At 37.6% G+C, this 21,469-nt stretch overlaps 1 protein-coding gene across 1 annotated transcript; it reads right to left on the reverse strand.

Moving 5' to 3' along the window:
* Nucleotides 1-4,843: 4,843 nt before the first annotated feature.
* LOC115520357 (H/ACA ribonucleoprotein complex subunit 1-like) lies at nt 4,844-5,510 on the reverse strand. The gene is given in 2 exon segments (XM_032593972.1): nt 4,844-5,090; nt 5,093-5,510. Coding segments are annotated over 2 exon segments (660 nt in total). The 3' UTR covers nt 4,844-4,848.
* Between the last annotated feature and the right edge of the window lie 15,959 nt (nt 5,511-21,469).

Below are 21,469 nucleotides of genomic sequence, written 5' to 3' on the forward strand. Positions count from 1 at the left end.
AGATTTGGAACCTATAAAAAAAAATCTTAAAACCTCTTGGAACCTTAAAAAAAAATCTTTTTTTAAGTTTATTTATTTTGAGAAAGAGACAGAGACAGCGAGAGAGCAAGCTGGGGAGGATCAGGGAGAGGGAAAGACAGAATCCCAAGCAGGCTCTGTGCTGTCAGTGCAAAACCTGACGTGGGGTTTGAACTCACAAACCACGAGATCATGACCTGAGCTGAGATCAAGAGTTGGAGGCTTAACCAACTGAGCCACCCAGGCACCCCTAGAACTTATAATCTAAGTTTCCATTTTAGGAAACTAGAAAACAGAGCAAATTAAATCCAAAGTGAGCAAAAGAAAAAAAAATAGAGCAGAAATCAATGAAATTGAAAACAGAAAATACAGAAAATCAACAAAACCAAAAGCTGCTTCTTTGAAAAGATCATTAAAATTTATAAGCCTCTAAACCATGCTAAGAAAAAAAGAGATGAGACACAAATAACTAATACCAGAAATGAAAGAGGTTACATCACTATGGATCCCATGGACATTAAAAGGATAATAAAGAAATACTGTGAACAACTCTATGAACACAAATTTAATAACCTAGATGAAATGCAGCCCCATTCCTTGAAAGACACAATCTACTAAAACTTAGCAGATATAGACAATCTAAATGGACCTATATTTATTAAAGAAATGGAATCCATAATTAACCTTCTGAAACAGAAAGCACCAGGACCAGATGGACTTGCTGGTAAATTATACCACACATTTAAGGAATAAATTATAGTAATTCTCTACAATTTCTTCAAAAGATAAAAACAGGTAGAATACTTCTTAACTTACTCTATGAGGCCAGCATTACGCTAATACCAAAACCAGACAAACCATTGCAAGAAAACTATAGACCAATATCTTGAACATAAATGTAAAAGTTTTCAACAAAATATCAACAAATCAAAATCAACAGTGTATAAAAAGAACTATACACCATGATCAAGTGGGATTTATATCAGGTATGCAGGGTTGGTTCAACAATTCAAAAATTAATTGATGTAATATATTATATCAACAGGCTAAAGAAGAAAAATCACATGGTCATAGTAATAGCTGCAGAAAAAGCATTTGACAAAATCCAGTACTCATGCATGATAAAGATTCTCAGGAAACTAAAAATAGAGGGGGAACTTCCTCAACTTGATAAGGAATATCTTAGAAAAAAAATCTATAGCTAACATTATACCTAATGATGAGAAACTCAAAGTTTTCCCACTAAAATCAGTAACAATTCAAAATAAAATAATAACATATCACTACATACTTACTGGCTTGGCCAAAATCTGGAACACTGACAGCACCAAATGTTGACAATGATGTGAAGCAACAGGAAATCTCACTCATTGCTGGTGGGAATATAAAACGGTACAGTCACTTTGGAAGACAATTTGGCAGTTTCTTAAGAAACTAAACATACTTTACCATATGATCCAGTAATTACTCCCTTTGGTATTTACCCAAATGAACTCAAAACTTACATTCACACAAAAACTTGCATGTGGATGTTTACAGCAGCTTTCTTTAGAATTATCAAAACCTGGAAGCATTCATGATATCTGTCAGCAGGTGAATGGATAAGTAAACTGTGGTACATCCAGACAAGTGAAAATTAATTATTCAGAATTGAAAAGAAATAAGCCATCAAGTTACAAAAAGACATGAGTGAAACTTTAAAGTCTATTACTAAATGAAAAACACTAGTCTGAAAAGGCTGCCTTATATATGATTCCAACTGTGTGCCTGACTTGTGGAAGAGGCAACAAAACTATGGAGGCAGTAAAAAGATTAATAGTTCCAGGGGTTAGGGAGAAGAATGAATAGGCCACGAACAGAGGATTTTTAGGGCAGTGAAACTACTCTGTCTGGTACTACAATGGACACATGTCGTTATACACTTGTCCAAACCCATAGAATGTATATCACCAAGAGTGAACCCTAGACTATGGACTTTAGGTGATAACGATGTGTGAATGTAATTCCAACAGTTGTAATAAATGTTCTATGCTGGTGGAGGATGTCAACAGAAGGGGAAGTTGTACAGTGTGAGGTAGGCTGCAGAATGTTTACTCGAACTCTGTACTTTCTGCTCAGTTTTGCTGTGTACCTACAACTGCTCTAAAAAAGTTAATTAATTAAAAAAGTGCGGTTTCAGAAAACACAGCAATTTTTACACCAAAAGTTAGATCTTCCCCACACACTGAATTATCTGTGAAAACTAGAGACAGATGGTTTTATTCAATTGCATTTGGAATCATTAATACCACTAGGGCTCTTATTTTTTGAGCCTTGAGTCAAAAGTTCTTTTCATGGTAAAAATACAGAGAGATTCTCTTCTTGTGCTACTTGAGGGTTAGTATACACCCTCTTCCATTAATATAAAAGATTTCCATTTCATATTTGCATATAATCCACATGATTTTTAGAGAGAAAAATATTTTATTAACTGTCTTAAAAATAGTTTCTTGATATTTCCACTAACACTCTAAAAAGAATGTATGTTAACAATTATTTTATTAATCTCTTTTATTTAGGCTATCATGAGTATAAAACTATATGTAATTTCACTTTAATGCTAATGCATAATACATTGTGTTTAGATTGGTTATATATTGAATTGTTTTCCAATGTGACTTTTTTTTTATTATTATAGAAGGAGTAATTCAAGTACCAGAAGAAAAACAAAGCAAAATATGTGCTATCAGGTATATTTTCCGATTATCTTCAGGTGGTAATCTTTATGAAGAACTAGGCAATTTTTTTAAAGGTATTCATCCCTGGGGCGCCTGGGTGGCTCAGTAGGTTAAGTGTCCAACATTGGCTCAGATCATGATCTAGTGGTCTGTAAGTTCGAGTCCCAGGTCAGGCACTGTGATGACAGGTCAGAGCCTGGACCCTGCTTTGAATTCTATGTTTCCCTCTCTCTCTGCCCCTCCCCCACTCATGCATTCTCTGTCTCTCTCTCAGAAATAAAACTAAAAAAAAAAAAAAAATGAAAAAAAGTGTTCATCCCTGAGCAGACCTTTTGCTGTCATCTTGTCTGTGCCTCCTTCTAACCATACCTGTTATATTCAGAGATCCTGTTGTATATAATGATATAATTATCTACTTTGGGAGATTATTGATATGTTATGAATGAAGGATAATGGATCAGTCACTATGTGTGATTATAATTTTCAAACAATGTTACCAATAATATTTGGACAATGAACTCCATGGAGAAGGAATAGAAATTGATTTTCAAGACTGAGGGAATCCTGAGAACTAGTGAGGACACATTTAAAAGGACTTCCCAGGGTCTCCAAGGCAGAAAGATTCTACTAGTTCACTGAGAAATTTTTCACACATGATTTTTTTAAAGTAATTCCCAATAAATTTATAGAAATGACTATATGATGTTTCAAGACTCATTCTTCACTGGAGAGTATTTCCTTCATACCCAATTTACTGACCTTCCAATTATTTTCAACCTCATGCTTTTCTGATTTTACTTAATCGTCTGTCCTCTAAAAAATTACCATAAATGGTCCTAATAACTATCTTTTACTTATCTTCCATGATCTCCAACGACTCTTCTATGCATTACTCTCTCTTCTGGCGCTGTGGGATAATGAGCTCCATGCAGGGACTCACCTGCGCAGGCCTCTTGAGGGATGTCTGAATGTCACCATGGTGATGGGGTACCAGTGCAAGGCCCCAACGGGAATGGGATAGTACTCAAGGCCTGAGGCATATGTCTGGCAGAATGAGTTGAAATTCTCTTATTTGGGAGAGCATAAGAGGCAGATAAAGTTACATAAAACTACATTCTGATGTTGACAGGCCTTAGAACCAATTTTAAGGCACTAAAATTTCAAGGACACAAGTCTTGGTTTTGCAGCTTATCTCTCTATTCAAATGAAAGTGTGGTCACAATTCAGGCCCCAGAAATACTGCTGTGTCATCCCTGTGTTAATGAGCCTGGAGAGAGGTGTGTATGTGTGTGTGGTACTGTAATGCTCCCAAATAAACTAGCCTTAACAACAGGTTCGGAGTCTTCTATTTGTAATTTGGGAATAATTAGTGTCAGGGGGATAAATGATTAGCAACCTCGTTATATCAAAGTGACCTAACATCGGACAAAAAACGTAGGCCATTTCTTCAAAGACTGATTTTAGATCAATACTGTTAAGAGATATTCCCACAAATGCTGAAAATCTAGGGAAACCTGCTTCATTAAAAGTCTATAATTAATGATGCAGTAACATACAACACAACTGTGGGCTGGCAGATAGAAAAAAATTATCTCAAAACCTTCAATACAGATTTAAATCTAGATTTTTCATTACAAACTTAGAAAAAAAATTCTAAACAATGCATTTTCTAAAATGTCAAAGCAACATCGTTCTCAAATGGCTGCAGAAATCATTTATTGATCAAAACGAAGAAAGAGAATCACTGGCTTAAAAAGGCTAAGACAAAGGAAGGATTTGATGTTACACAATGTATTTTGAGTTTCAAAATGAATGAAGTAAAGGAATAACAGGCCACGTAGGTAGTATTTTGTAATTCTAATCTCGAGGATTTGGTGTGAGAACTGAAATTAACTCCTTTTTTTTTTAATATTTCAAATGAAAATTGTCCATTTATTAAGCATCCACAGAGTTCCAAGCATTATACAGAACACTTGTTCACACTCTTTTAGAGCAAAATTGCCCATTTTTTTCACTCACTTTTGCATGCATTGACATTTTAGTTCCACTGTCATAAAATGACCAGTTCTTCAAGACTTGCTCAAGAAACAAGTTTCTGATCCATAGAAGCAGATCATGCAGGAAGTTTCTCCTGAACTGTTACTCTGAATGTCCTTTCCGTCAGAACCACGACCCCCCTTCCTCCTCTGAAGCCTCCATCTCCACCTCCTCTTGCGCGTCTGAAACCGCCCCTCCGCCCACTGGGCCTCCTCCACCTCTTCCTCCTGCCACCACCTCTTGGAGGTCCCTTCTCACCTGGAGATGGAGGTAAAAACCTCTGCAGTGGGAGCAGTTTATTTGGGTTCATGTGAAATTCTGCAGGTTTTTAAAGGAAAGTGCCTTCATATTTTCTGACAATTTAACGGAAAAAAAATCTCTAAATTGTCCACATATGTCAGCCACTTTACTAATCTGTTCTTTGCTCTCTAAATAAACTGGAGCGCTGAAGTAAAGCACCTTATTTTTGTCTGCAGTACATTTAAAAACTATGTCATCTCCACAGGGATACAGGTACGCTCCTAATAAAACTACATGTTCTGGAGATCGTTGGTCTTGGCCTTTGTTCAACCGTCCGTGGCCACTTCCTTGTCCAAATCCTCCTCTGCCACCATCGCTTTTGAAATTACTGCCTCCATCCGGGAAGGTTGTAGCGGCTGCTATGAATGAAGCCGCCACCTCCATTAAAGCTTCTACAACTTCCGCCTGGAAAAGACCTGTTTGCTCTACCAGCCTCATCGCCCCGGGTTAGAACCTCCTCCCCCCGCAAGCAGTGAATTCTTGACGCCACAACTCCTTCCTTCCAGATCCTCCTGCTCCCTACCGCAGCTCACCTGCCTGAAATTAACACTCTTGTGTAAGAGAAAAGTTATAACCCCGCGTCTTACATGGCTTCCTCTTCCTGATTAGTTCCAAGTGAGTCACTCTCCAGCTAGACCTTCAGTCGCAGTTGTGTAGCATGGTGCTAGGTATGAAAAGGTTTCCTACATCTGGAATAGGTCCTCCAGAAATATTTAGGGATTAGGGAAATTTAAGGATAATAACTGGATTGGAATGCAATTTCCTTGAGGGCTAGAGCGGTGGTTCTCAAACTGCAGCCAGTATCAGAATCACCTGAAGGGCTTGTTAAAATATAGGCTGCTATATTCTGATTCAGTAGGTCTAGGGTGGGACTAGACCTTGAGTTTCTGATTCAGTAGGTCTAGGGTGGGACTAAGAATTTGCATTTCTAACAAGTTCCCAGGTTCCCAGAGGAGCCCAGGTGGAGGGTCACTATTCTAGACCAGTGTCTCAACCTGTTGCACATTGCTATCACCTTAGGAAGTTTTTAAACTCCTGATGCCAAGATTATCACCCAGACCAATAACATCAGAATCTACAGTGGTCATGACTAGGCTCCAGTATTTTGTTTGTTTGTTTTTATTTTTGAGAGTGTGAGCGGGAGAGGGGCAGAGAGAGAGGGAGACACAGAATCTGAAGCAGGGTCCAGGCTCTGAGCTGTCAGCATAGAGCCCAATGCAGAGCTCAAACAAACGACCGGCAAGATCATGACCTGAACCAAAGTCTGACCCTTAACTGACTGAGCCCCCCGCAGGTGCCCCTAGGCTTCAGTGTTTTTTAAAGTTCCGCAGCAAATACCAATGTACAGCCCAGATTGGAAGACACTGTCCAGTCTCATGGTGGTTCTCAGCCCAGGCTATACTTTAGAATAAACTGAGAAAGTATTTTTTTTAATTGAGGTATAATTGACACACCGTAAACATTACCCTGTTAAAGTGTACAAGTCAGTAGTTCTTATTCACAAAGTTGCACAACCATCACCACTATCTAATTACAGAACATGTTTATCACCAACCAGGGAGATTTTAAACAAAGTTCTGATACATGGATTCTACTCTCAAGAGATTTTGAATTAACCAGTCCACTGGGTAAAGGCATCAGTGTTTTTGTAAATTTCTCAGGTGATTCTATTGCACAACTAGGGCTGAGAACCACAGTTCCTGAGTTTGGTTACAGACCTTCCAATACTGTTTAAGGAGTTAACACTTACTTAGGAGCCTTCACTGACCTGTCAGGGATGTTGTAACAATAGAGGAACTAGCACACATTCTGTCTGAACTCCTGCCTGTCCATTAAACTTGCTCAATCACAATATAGGTGGGGGGGGGGGAACATCATCCTTGATTTTGGGCTCTCAGAGCAGAGAGCTGGGTGACCTTTAACAGGTCAACCTGGAGGTGGCTCTGGTGGTGAGGCCGGCTCTACTGCCTGCAGCATTTCCTTGCAAACCAAAGCTGGATTTTAGAGACTGCCAGAGCCTCTGGAGGGCTCAGTGGGCCCTCAAAAGGACTCAGAACCGCTAGTAAATTTTTTAACATTTGCTTCTGTATTTTTAAGAAGCCCATTTTGTAGAGACCTTTGGTCGGATGTTGTTTCAATGTTGGCCTTTCGATGATTAAGGCACAGAAACAGAGTTTGAGTCTTGGCTCCTGCAACTATAAATTGCCAGATTTTGGGTAAAACATTCTGAACTACAGTTTCTTCATTGTGTAATATTTCCTTCCTCCCAGAGATGTTCATGATTAAGGGAAATGGCATATTGGGCACATTCACCTCTGTAGAATGGATTCAGTGGAAACATCAGGAGATTTTATGTCACTTAATCTGGATTCCTTCCTGGCTTTGGCCCTTTCCACTAATGTGACCTGGGCAAAATATGAGCTTTTATAATCTATAAAAGGAGAAACCAATAATAATAATAATAATAATAATAATAATAATACCTAACTCACCTTTAATACTATATTTTTGTGAAAATCAAATGGTATAGTTCTAAAAAAATGGTATAGTTCACATGAAAATGTTTTATATACTATGGCACTGTATAAATGATTATGCTTTAGGATATAACTAGATGGATAGACATATGAAAGGAAGAAAGAATGCATAATTTATAAAGTAAGTTGATTTCTTTTGATGTGTAGACAGTTTGAACCTTAGGACCTCAAGAGCAAAAGGCTACTTCCTCCATAGATCATTTAAAAGTAGCCACTGCCTGAAATCTGGATAATGAAACCTCATTTAAATGCTTTATGGAAAAGGAGATCCTAAGTTGGTATCCTTTAAGTAGTCTTTTTTTCCCCCACTTGCCCCCACCCTTTTTTTTTTTTTTTTTTTTTTTTTTGCTCTTTGCCTATACAGAATGGAGTTAATTATGCTCCCTAGTTCTTAGCATTTAATTGGCCCATGCAGTTCCCCTCCTTTTAATGTATTCTTTTCCTTCATCTTCGTCTCTGATCCCAGTTCCTGTCCTTTCATAGATCCCCCAATCTTTTGTTTGCATTGTGAATACTTCCCATCTACCTTCTAAACATTTGTTTATGTGTATATATGTATATCTGTAAAAAATATTGTTTGGTATGTGTGAAAATTTTTTAGAAATTTACACAATTGTTACTTTGCTATAAACCACATTTATTTCACTTAGCAGTATATTTTATTTTACTGTGAGATCTACCTTCTTAAACTAAGTGTATAATACATCATTGACTCTAGGTATGATGTTGTATGCTGGATCTCTAGAGGTTACTCATCTTGCTTAACTAAAACTTTATGCCTATTGGTCGGTAACTCCCCATTTTCCTCTTCCCCCAGTCCTGGCAACCACCATTCTACTCTTTGATTCTATGATCCCGACTATTTTGGATATCTCATAGAAATGGAATCATGCAGTATTTGTCTTTCTATGACTGCCTTATTTCACTCAGCATAATATGCTCAGGTTCATCCATGTTGTCACACATCGCAGAATTTTCCTCTTTTTAAAAGTATTCCATTATATGTATATACCATTGTGAGATCCACCCATGCTACTATATGAAGATCTAATTCATTTTTCTTTTGACACTGCATATTATTCCATCTTAGGCAAGTACTCTATCATATTATTCCTCTAGTGAGGGACACACTAGATTCTTTCGTTCACAAGATTGTCTTAGTTGTTTATGGGCCTTTAATTTCCCATATTCATTTAAGAAGCAATTTTATCCAGTTTTCCCAAAATATTCTGCTGAAACTTTTATTGGAATTGTATTGAATTTGTAGATCAGTTTGTGGAAATCTGTATCTTTAAATTGTAAAGATATTGCATCTGTTTATGTAGTGTGGCTTTCCATTTATTCAAATCTCTTCTTTTAATAGAATTTTAAAATTTCCTCTATAAAGACCATTAGGCCAGCTCATAGTTTTTAGCTTTTGAGTTACTGTAAATAATGTTTTATTTTCTATTGCATTTTCTTTTTTTAAATTTTTTTTTTTTCAACGTTTATTTATTTTTTTTCGGACAGAGAGAGACAGAGCATGAACGGGGGAGGGGCAGAGAGAGAGGGAGACACAGAATCGGAAACAGGCTCCAGGCTCTGAGCCATCAGCCCAGAGCCTGACGCGGGGCTCGAACTCACGGAGCGCGAGATCGTGACCTGGTTGAAGTCGGACGCTTAACCGACTGCGCCACCCAGGCGCCCCTCTATTGCATTTTCTAATTGGTTATTGCTGATATAAAGGAATGCTATTTGTCTTTGTTTAATGATATTTTTATTGCTCAAACTTGCTGACCTTGAACTCCCTTAATAATTTTCAGAGTTTGTAACTTCTCTTGTACTTGAATGTAAATTATTATATAATCTATAAACAATGGCAATTTTCTCTTCTCCCTTCCAGATTTTATTCCCCTTATTTTAATTGTCTGATTATACTAGCCAAAACTTCCAATACTATGTTGATTAGTAACATTGAAAGAAATTAGCCTTGTCTACTTCCAGACCCAATCATATTGTGGTATGAAATCCACTATTATACATTCTTGGTTAGGAATGTGGTAGGCTTTCCCATAAGGCTTTTATATGCCTGTGGTAGAAGATGGGGAGGAGGCAGGACCTGGCTGAGAAGGAAATATATGAGAAGTCCTAATAATACTTACAGAGCCAGAAATCATACCAAAAGCTGGGTAATTATAGTAGAAATGCATTTTGGTTTTATATGTACTTGAGTGGTTACTATAATCCAAAAAATTCCCCTTCCTTTCTTTTCTCTCTATTCTCTTACACCTTAAAAGTGTTCTGGAACTCCTCTATCTTTAAACATGCCCAAACTCTTTCTTAGTGTATGTGCCCATTGGCTTTCCTGTCTCTTCCTCTCTTTATCCTCCTTGCCTATTTTATTAGGTAGCATAACTCAACTTCTCTCCTGGAGAAAAACCAACCCTTCCTTCTTGGGAAGGGGGAATTAGAATATCCAAATAACAAGTGGGAGCAGAAAAAGGGCTGTGAATGTTCCCATTGGTAATTTTTGTCCTTTCTGCTTACATAATTTGGCACATTGGGGCAGATCTTTAGATATTCAGGTAGAAATATTTGAAAACTTTAGTTCCTTTGGCTCTTTATGCTTCTTCCCTACCAGCCTAACTATGATTCAATATGACATCTGCCTCCATCACTGTTGTGTCCTATTTATGCAATCTAATGTAGCTTTATTTACTTATTTATTTATTTAGACAGCTGTATCGCATTGCTGATCCATTTTGAAATTACACTTAACTAAGCTTCTAGTGTTACCCAGTTATTTGTATAATTAGTTTTTGGATCTAATTCAAAGATTCTACATTTGTTCTTTTTAAAATTCCATTCTGATGCTCTAGCTTATGAAGAGTTTTGGAAACTTGTCTCTGTTATCCAACATACTATCTAGTGCTCCAATCATCTTGTCATCTGTAGAATTTGATAGGAAGGCCATCAGTGTGCTCATCCAAACCTTTGATAAATATGTCAAAAAGGACAGGGCCAGGCAAGAACCCCAAGGCACACCACTATAAAATTTCCTTCAGGTTGACATGGAATTAGCATTCTTGGACATGGCTCTTCAATTATTGATGAAGTCACCTGAGTGTGCTTGCATCCACTCCACATTTCTGTATGTTATCCACAAGGATTTCCTGAAAAACACTGTCAGATTCCTTGTTGAAATACTAACACATTGTGCAGCATTTCCTTTACCTACCTGATGAGTAAACCCATGTATTATTCAATTCTACTTCAGTTTCAAATGACAGAATTTCAATTTAAACTAGATTAGGCAAAAGAGATCATTTATAGGTTCACCTCTGTACATTCTATGCCATCAGAACACTGGTTCCCTCTGCCATCCTCTGTGTTGCCTTCATTCTTATGCCATCTCTCCACTCCTAGAATCAAAATGTCTACCATCAGCTAGAGAGTTTTTGTCCCAATGGTTCCTCTAGCATCCTAGAACTGAGTCTCATTGTCTCTGACAGGATCATGAACCCATTTCTAAACCAAACCCAGGAAGATGTGATGATCTGGGTGGCCAGTCCTGGGCCCCTTGAAGTTGCTCCAACCAAATTACATGAACTGAGAAAACCTCAAAGATAGCAATGCTATCAAAAGACAAACAAATGGATATTTTCTATACCTAAGAAAAACGTTTTACTTCTCTGTGGTATCTCTTAATCTTATTGTTCCAGAAAGTATCTCCTGAACGTACTGTTATCCATAGTTCAAGGATCATTCACATTATATCTACATTTATATACCCAGCTATTTTATTTATCTATATGTATGCATATAGATAATTATTATGCAGTTGGAAGCAATGCTCCGCTTGGATAAATAATGTGTCATCAAAAGTTTATTTCTATAGGGATGAGTAATAAGTGTTCTCCATTCTGCAGCTGGCCAACTGATTACAAACCCACTCACCACAGAAATATGGGCAAGAGAGTCATCTACAATGAAGGATGGGGATATCATGTATGCACTTTGTGGTGAGCTGTTCTGCTATAAAGAGATAATTTCTTGGTCCTGATTCATTTGGATGGCAATGGTAATACATGATCCAGAATATAGTGGTCTTAAAGCAAAACAAAATGCCAGGGTTGAAAGCTATAAGAATTGGCTTTAATATAACTATTAGAAGCTATTATTAGTTGGATCTACTATTAGATGGATTCTCCAAATGCATTTAATGGTCTAATTGGTTTCTCACCTTCTCACCAAGGCACTTTTCCAGACACTTAATTTTCTATGTTCTGACGACATTCAAATCCACGGATAAGTCTCAGTCATGTAGTACAAACCTGCTAATGAGAAAGTTCAGTGGTAAACATTGGAGAAAACACCCTTAGAAGACACTTTAAAGGATGCTTTTGGAGGAGAAAATCTTGGAAATTTTTATATCATGGAATTGATCTAGAATCATTTGCAACCAGACTCAATGATTAAATGAGGATGGTTCAGGTCTGATTGCCAGACAGCTTTCTCATGTACTTCTACTTGACCACCTCAAACAATACAAGATGGCCTTGGCCTGAACTATATGCCTCTATACATATTGGGTAATATCTGTCCTTATCCTGTTCTTATTTTGTAGAATGTCCTGCTTTTGTGTGAACTTGATGTTATACCGAAGTCCATACCTGGACAGTATATCTCACACTGAACGGTAGATAGGCAAGCAGCAAAGAAATATCAAGAGTATTGCCAGTTATCAGGAATGTATTACACTTTTACTGAATATACTAGATGTAAAAATAAAAGCAAGGAGAACAGTGGATATTTAAGGTCAGGAACCCAGTGGAGAAGACCAAGAAATTACTTTTTTTTTTTTTGGACAAGCTACAGCCAGGCCATATAACCATGGGAGTGTTAGGACATCTTAGCACTTTTCAGTCTGATCGATAACATTAAATGCTGCAGTTAAGTCTGACAAAATGAAACTAGCAAGAACATATCAATGAACACAAAGAATCTGATCATTATCACTCCTAGGATGTAAAGAACAACAACAAAATTGTAATTTATCCAAGGGTCTTGCCATTAGAAAATAGGGCAGAGTCTTAATTTCCTTTCCCATTTTCACAATAAGAAAGTCAATCCAGTGCTCCAGGCACTATTACATTAAATATTGATATGGAGTCACTGTATAGTAGGTTTTCCTTCTAAGAAATTGATAAATTCTTAATGAAGAGTAGGGAGACAGAGCCCAACATGAATGGATAATTTGTTCAAATACAGTTGACTTTTGTCTTTAGAGTTGTTCTTTTTCTATATTATATAATGAATGATTTTCTTTGGAATTTAATTTTTCTGACACTAAAACATATATACTTAATAAATCTTTCTAGATTCTAAATGAACATTCTTGGAAAGTTTTCATTTGGCACAAATAAAAATGAGCAAAACTTAGCAAGGAATCTCCTTAAAATCTGTATTTTATTTGAGGCCAAACGATCAATAGCTACTACTTTGGAATAAAAAAAAAAATCTAGTTGGCTGCATTGCTACTGCTAAAGCTGATTTCTGAACACTTTGAGGCTATTAGTGTTCTCTATGTTCTAGATACATGGGAGAAATGGAGACTATAGAGTTCTGAAACTAACAGGGCCTTGAGATGACCATCTGTACCAGATTTACACAAAACCATCCAGATGCAAGATTGTCCTTTGCAGTTCAAAAGATCAGCTGTGTTATCTTCTGCTCCACAAGTTTCCACTGAACACTTAAGTACAGAAGTGTAATGAGAAAGCTAGAGACAAAAAAGGTAAAGACACAGTTCCAGTCTTCAAGAGGTGTATTATTTAGAAGATATTCAAGCAGACATGAGAGCTAAACAGTCAAGATCACTCTGTGATATTTATCAAGCTAGATGAAGATATTCTAAGTAGTGGAGTTAACTAAGGAAGATTTCTTGGAACTTTGAATTGAACTGTGAAGAAAATTACAGTGTTACCTTTTGGCCTCAGCTAACATACATTCACATGATATCAATGAAAAAGTCATGATTCAGATATGTGGTAGGATCTGTCTCTGGATAAAGGAAACCACTGGGGAAAACTCTTGATAAGTGAAAACTATGTGCTTTATGGAACTGGATGTGTATTTTTCTAGAGATTCCATCAGGGCACTGCTCAGGGGATGGCCAATGAGATGTTCCACATAACTTCAGATGACCTCTGACAAGATAATCAGCAATTGGAGGGCAGCCCAAACTGTCCATCAGAAACAGCCATGGAATAAGATGATTCCTTCATATGAAAAAGATCACTTGGAGAATAAAACATATTGGAAAATTAGACAACCCAATAAAAGTGAAAACATATACTGTATTTAGAAGCAGGAAAGCAAGTGTCTTAAAAAATTATAGAGTATGTTTTGAATAAACCGTAACTACAGCATTAAGGTTTAAGTCAAACGAATTAAAATAAGTTAAGAAAAATAGCTATGAACAATTATATGCTAAGATTAACAAACATTCCTACTGATCAGTGCCAAACCTTCTAGGTGTATCTGAACAAGAGACACTCAACCCAAGCTGTGAAACAACTGAACGAAGAGTCTTGTATTTGTTTTATGGCTCTGGTCTTGGTATCTTCAATGCCTTTGCTTTTTTTTTTTTTTTTTAATTTTTTTTTTTAACATTTATTTATTTTTGGGACAGAGAGAGACAGAGCATGAACGGGGGAGGGGCAGAGAGAGAGGGAGACACAGAATCGGAAGCAGGCTCCAGGCTCTGAGCCGTCAGCCCAGAGCCCGATGCGGGGCTCGAACTCACGGACCGTGAGATCGTGACCTGAGCTGAAGTCGGACGTTTAACCGACTGAGCCACCCAGGCGCCCCCAATGCCTTTGCTTTTGAGCATTTCTTTTCTCCTATGTCCTTCGCTGCCTGATAGAAACTAAAGCTCTACATTTTAGTTGCATTCATCGGTGGAGTTTCCTATACTCATCAGTTCACACGTGTAGATTCTTTCAGTACTTAAACCTCCCTGTGGCTGATTCTTTAATCTCTCATCAGCATGAGGCTATAGAGCAGGTGGTTGACAGTATGACTTTGGAGTTAGGCTGCGATCTCTACATCGTGACCCCATCATATACCATTTGTGTTACCCTAGGCAACTTATATAAAGTCTCCAGTTCTCTATCTGTAAAATGAAAGTAATAATAGACCATGCTAATAAATGGTTGTGAACATAACAGTGATAATGTAAGAAAAGCTAAGCACAAAGTCTGGTCTACAGTAGGCTCTCAAAAATATTTGCTATTATTATCACTAAAATAAAAATAATCATATTAATGTTAATTAACTTGGTTACAAAGTGAATATTATTGTGCTATAGCTGCAATTTCTTAATGTTATCATCGAACATTTCCCTGCCTCATTGCCCTAGTAGTGGTCAACAACTAATTCCAAGTGAGCTTCTGAATTGTTTTTGGTCTTCCTGAGTCTTTTAAATGACAATTTATTAAGACCCTGACCTGACTTTTGAGGACCTACCTGAGTTTGACCTTACTTTTTACAATGACAAGAACTAAACTACACCTGCAGGCAGGAGATTAACTTTTATCAAACACTTATCCTTTGCTCTTCTTTTTCTCCTGTAGAACTATCTTCTAATTTTAATAATTGTAGTGCTTATGGTTTATTATATGTTTCTCCCACTAGACTGTAAGCTCCAGGGAAAAAGGGATCTCTGCTTTATTCATGGATGTATCTCAGTTACCTAGATGCGTTCCTGGCACATAGTAGAAGCTCAAAAAACATTTGTTGAAATGAATCCATTACTATTAGTTATAGGGTAATGAACATCACAAAGATGTGAAAGATCTTTATTTCAGTTGTCCTACTTTGGACTGTATTCATTCAAGTGTGGATTAATTAGGGCTGCCATGTCATCATATAGCCTTTCAGTCTGTGCACTGAACAGCCCTCGGAGATGCCTCTCACAGAGAATACAATCTCTTCCTGTTCATGAAATATGGAAAGCAAAGGGTCTCTGAATGAGCAACAATTAAGTGTGCCTCACTTTTGGCTAGTATAAAATATAGTTCTGTCAGCTGAGAGGCTTACAGACCAATTGGAGAGATAGGATAATTATATAGATATAGATAACTGAAACTGTAAATCTCTTAGGAGTGATAGGTATGGTGTTGCCAATGCTGGAATTCAGTTTGGAGAGAATGGTAAAGGAACAGTTTAGAGGCAAAAATATATTGACATGTTCTCAAGATATCAAAAAAAATCTATGGGACTCTGGCAGAAATTGTGAGGAGCAGCGTAGAAGTTCTTAATGTGGTAAAAGGAAGTATTCACTATAGACATCATCTCCTCCAAACATTCATTGCTCAAATACTGACATAGCCTTTGCCCTCATAGAACTTACAGTCTATTGGAGTTGGCATAATTATTTATACTCAAATAAATGTAAAACTACATCTCCTCAGGAGCACTTACCACAGATAACACATGCTATTAAAAATGTGTATACGGGGATTTTACCAAGATCAGGGAAGGCATGGGGAGGCTTCCTTCAAGAAGAGAAAAGAGGAGGGAATTTGCTTATTTCTCCCGCTATTATGACTAAAGGACAGAAAGTATTCTATTTTCCCTTTTTGTTCTCAGGCAGTGTAAGAAACACAGAGTATATTTTTATTGAGTGAATGACTGAAGGCATGCAGATTTCAGAGCCTTGGATGCAGAATAGAGGGTTGAATCTTGTTCTAAATTAGATTTCACTCTGAGCATGCTTTTACTAAGCTCAGAGGAAAATCCATTTCAGTCATTATTTTGCTATTTCCCATTCCTGGATCATATCAGAGTCTAGGAAGCTTCTCTGGATCCTAGAAAAAAGGGATCGAATCTATATTGTCTATTCTAGTCTGAATATGCTAACCATTCTTATTTACTGAGCTCATAATAGTCCCTTGAAGTCTTATGACTCCCTGCTGTTTCAGACACAATAGCATACGGGAATCTTTACTGTGAACATGGTTTCACTGCCTAGATAGAGCTTAAAGCCATTGCTTTTGAAGTCTTGCCTCTTATGGGGCATTGCAGTTGAGGAAACACTCTCTTCCCTATCTCAGCAAACTTGAAGTCCTTTTATAAATCTGAAGCAATCACCCTCTGTCCCCTCTAGCTACCTTCAAAGTCTTCAGGGAACTCAGGTTTTAAGGAAGTGCCTTGTCGGCACCAGTTAGTACAAACCTCTCTACTAAGGAAGAAGAGAGCCAAAAGGCTGGGATGCCTTTTTGGAATGGGGAGGAAGAAAATGGACTGGGGAACCTCTGTTAATTAATATATCAAGGTGTTTTCCTGCCACACCTGGATATTTGGAATTTTCCTTATAGACAATGATGCTTTCAGGTGGTTAAATGATTCTTCTGGTAAATGGGTATAGGATGGCTTGGAGTGGAGAAGGCATTGTTGGGAAACCAGTTAGAAGTCTATTGCCAAAATCCAGACATGATGTCAATGATTCTGGACCTTAGTGGTGGCATGGACATGGGAAGCAGAACAGACATTAGAGGCATATAAAGGAGACCTTAAGCCTGGGAAGATGGCAGAGTGGGAGGATCCTAACCCACTTTTTCCCACGGATACACCTAGACAACAGTTACATTAGGGCAACTAACCCAGAAAATGAACAAAAAGCTGACAAAACAGACTCTCCACAGTTAATGATAGAAGGAAGCCACACTGAAAACAATAGGAAGGATGAAGTCCTGGTTGGGAACCAAACTAACCACAAGTGGGAAGGACATCATAAGCACAGAGGAGGGATAGGAGCAAGCACCGCAGTAATGGGGGACCTGCCTTGGGAAGATGAATGTCCATAACATCTGGCTTTGAAAACCAGATGAGCTTAACTTTGTGAGTTTTTACAATCATTGGGTCTTAACAGTGGGAACTTTACAAATCAGCAGACTTACCTCTGGGAGAGCTTGAGGGTGATAGAAAACTGAGTCCCTGCCCCAAAAGAGCCAGCATAACAAACAACTCCTCCGAGATACAGCATAGAAGCAGCAATTTGAAAATCACCTGGGGTATACGAGAAGAAGATTTATTTACTAATCCTAATGTGCCCTGGAGGGGCAAATATCTTCAGAAGTCATCTTCAAGAACAGAAGATTGGCAGATGCCATTTCCTCCCTTATACCCAGCCCAGGTATCCAGACATTTGTGGGAAATAGCACCAACACTCTCAAAATAGCTTGTTAACACCGTGTGTCATGCCCCTGTGTCCTCCTGCAGATCTACACCATCAGGCCTACCCCACTGGGCAAGAGTCCCTCCAAAGGGATGCTACAGGTCTCATTCTGCAAGCAGCTCCAACAGTGACCAGCCCCACTCCAAAGTACTCTTGCCTTGGGAAGAGGGGAAGATATTCATATACATCAGTTTGACTGCATTACCAGCAGTAGATTGGGAGGCCGACATCTGATCTGACTGTACACCCTGCCCACTAACAAAAGCCTCTCCACTGACAATGCAGGGAAAGTGCCCTACAGTTAAGTGCAGTTGCAGGTCTTGTAAACAGGCTGAGGGAAGGTGTCTGGTCTGACCCAACTACAAGGCCATGGTGGCCCCAGACTGGCCCCTTAATAGCACAGGGACTAAACCCTGCTCACAACAGGCAAAGAGGGTCATTGCAGCCAGCTGCACTAAAAGCAAACACAGTTCAATCACAGTAGTCAGGTGCATGAAACACACACAGGAGACATCACTGAAGCACCAGGTTTTAGTGAAAAGGGGTTGTACTACAGTGCACTGAAGGGCCTCTTCTTCATAAGGCTACTACTTTCAAGATCAGGAGACATAGCTGGCTTTCCTAATACATGGAAACAAACACAAAGAGTTAGACAAAATTAGGAGACATAGAAATATTTCCCAAATGAAAGAACAAAATCACAGCAAAAGAACTAAATGAAACAGAGATAAGCAATATACCTGATAGAGAATTCAAAGTAATGGTTATAAAGACACTGGACTTGAGAAAAGAGTGGAAAATCTCAGTGAGACATTCAATAAAGAGATAGAAAATATAAAAAAGAACCTATCAGAGGCAAACTCAATAACTGAAATTAAAAATACACTAGAGGGAATAAATAGTAGACTAGAGGAGACAGAAGAAGGGATCAGGGAACTGGAAGACTGAGTAATGGAAAGCAACCAAGCTTAATGGCAAAAATAAAGAGAATAATGAAAAATGAGAATAGGTTAAGGAATTCAGGAACATCATCAAGTTAATAACATTTGCATTATAGGAATCCCAGAAGGAGAAGAGAGAAGAGGGAGCAGAAAATTTTATTGAAGAAACAATAGCTGAAAATTTCCCTAATCTGCGAAAGGAAACAGACATCCAGATCCAGGAGGCACAGAAAGCACCCCCCCCCCATAGAAATCAATCCAAGGAGGTCCACACCAAGGCAATAATAATAACCAAAATGGCAAAACATAGTGATAAAGAGAGAATTTTAAAAGCAGCAAGAGAAAAGAAAATCGTGACATACAAGAGAAACCCCATAAACTATCAGCTGATTTTTTAGCAGAAACTTTGTAGGCCAGAAGGGAATGACATGATGTCTCAAAGTGTTGAAAGAAAAAACCTGCAAGCAAGAATACTTTATCTGGCAAGGCTACAATTCACAACAAGGAGAGATGAAGAGTTTCCCAGACAAACAAAGTTAAAGAAGTTCATCACCCTAAGCTAGCCTTACTAGAAATGTTAAAGGGATTCTTTGAGCGGAAAGAAAAGGCCACAACCAATAGTAAGAAAATTAGGAAGGGAAAAAATTTCACAGGTATATCCAAACATAGTAAAAGTAGTAGATTAATCATTTATAAAAACCAGTACAGAGGCTAAAGCACAAAAGCAGTAAAATTAATTATATCTATAAAAATCAGTCAAGGGATTCACCAAATAAAAAGATGTAAAATATGACATCATATACATACAACATTGAGGGAGGGAGTAAAAATTTAGTACTTTTAGAATGGTTTCAAACTTAGGTGACCAACAACTTAACATAGACTGCAATATGCATAGGATTTTATATATAAACCTAATGGTAACCACAAATCAAAAACCTGTAATAGATATGCAAAAAAACAAAAGCAAGGAATCTAAGCATATCACTAACAAAATACATCAAACTGTAAGAGATGAGGGTAAGGGGAAAAAAAAGGAACAGAGAAAAGCTACAAAAACAACCATTAAATAAGTAACAAAATGGCAATATGTACCTACCCATCAAAAATTACTTTGAATGTAAAAGGACTAAATACTCCAATCAAAAGACATAGGGTGACTGAATGGATACAAAAGCAAGACCTATCTAAATGCTGCATACAAGACACTCATTGCAGGCCTAAAGACACATGCAGATTGAAAGTGAAGGGAAGGAGAAACATTTCTCATGTAAATGGAAGGAAAGAGAAAGCTGGGATAGCAATACTTTTATCAGACAAAATAGACTTATTTATTTATTTATTTTTAAGTTCACTTATTTATATTTTGAGAGAGAGAGAGAGAGAGAGAAAGGGGGAGAAGTAGAGAAAGAGGGAGAGAACAAGTACTCCAGCAGGCTCTGCACTGTCTGCGCAGAGCCAATGCAGGGCTCCAACTCACGAATTGTGATATCATGACCTGAGCTGAAACCAAGAGCTAGACTCTCAACCAACTGAGGCACCCAGGCTCCCTGAAGACAAAATAGACTTTATTGTTTTATCTCTTATTTTTATTTTTTATTTTTGAGAGAGCACAAGGGGGAGGGGGAGGAGCAGAGAGAGGGGGACAGAGGATCCAAAGTGGGCTGTGCACTGACAGCTGTGAGCCCAGTGTGAGGCTTGAACTCATGAACTGTGAGATCGTGACCTGAGTCGAAGTTGGATGCTCGACCAACTGAGCCACCCAGGTGCCCCTTTTTTTAATTTTTTAAATGTTTTTCAACATTTAAAACAAAGACTGTAACAAGAGACAAAGAAGGATACTGCATAATCATAAAAGAACACTTCAACAAAAAGATGTAACAATTGTAAATATTTATGCACCAAACATGGAACACCCAAATACATAAAGCACCTATTCACAGATATAAAGGGAGAAATTGATAGTAATATAATAATAGAGGACTTTAAACCTCATTAACAGCAAAACTTGTACTACTTGCAAATGACATAATACTATATATAGAAAACAGCAAAGACGCCACCGAAAAGCTACTAGGACTGATAAATGAATTCAGTAAAGTCGCAGGATACAAAATTAATTCACAAAAATCTGTTGCATTTCTACACTAATAATGAAGTAGCAGAAACAGAAATTAAGAAAACAATCCCATTTATAACTGCACCAAAATATTAAAATACCTAGGAATAAACTTAACTAAGGAGGTGAAAAATCTATACTCTGAAACTATAAAACATTGATAAAAGAAATTGAAAATGGCACAAACAAATGGAAAGATATCCCATGCTCATGGTGGGAGAGAACCAATATTGCTAAAATGTCCATACTTTACAAAGCAATCTATAGCCTTAATGCAATCCGTATCAAAATACCAACAGTATTTTTCACAGAAATATAACAAATAATACTAAAATTTGTGTGGAATCACCAAAGACCCCAAATAGCCAAAGAAATCTTGAAAAAGAAGGACAAACCTGGCAATTGCACAATCCCAGACTTCAAGATATACTACAAGACTTTAGTAATCAAGACAAAATGGTACTGGCACAAAAATAGACATATAGATCAGTGGAACAGAATAGAGAGCCCAGAAACAAACCCATGATTATATGGTCAATTAATCTATGACAAAAGAGACAAGAATATATAATGGGAAA

The sequence above is a fragment of the Lynx canadensis genome, chromosome A1 (genome assembly GCF_007474595.2).
Source record: "Lynx canadensis isolate LIC74 chromosome A1, mLynCan4.pri.v2, whole genome shotgun sequence".
NCBI lineage: Eukaryota > Metazoa > Chordata > Mammalia > Carnivora > Felidae > Lynx > Lynx canadensis.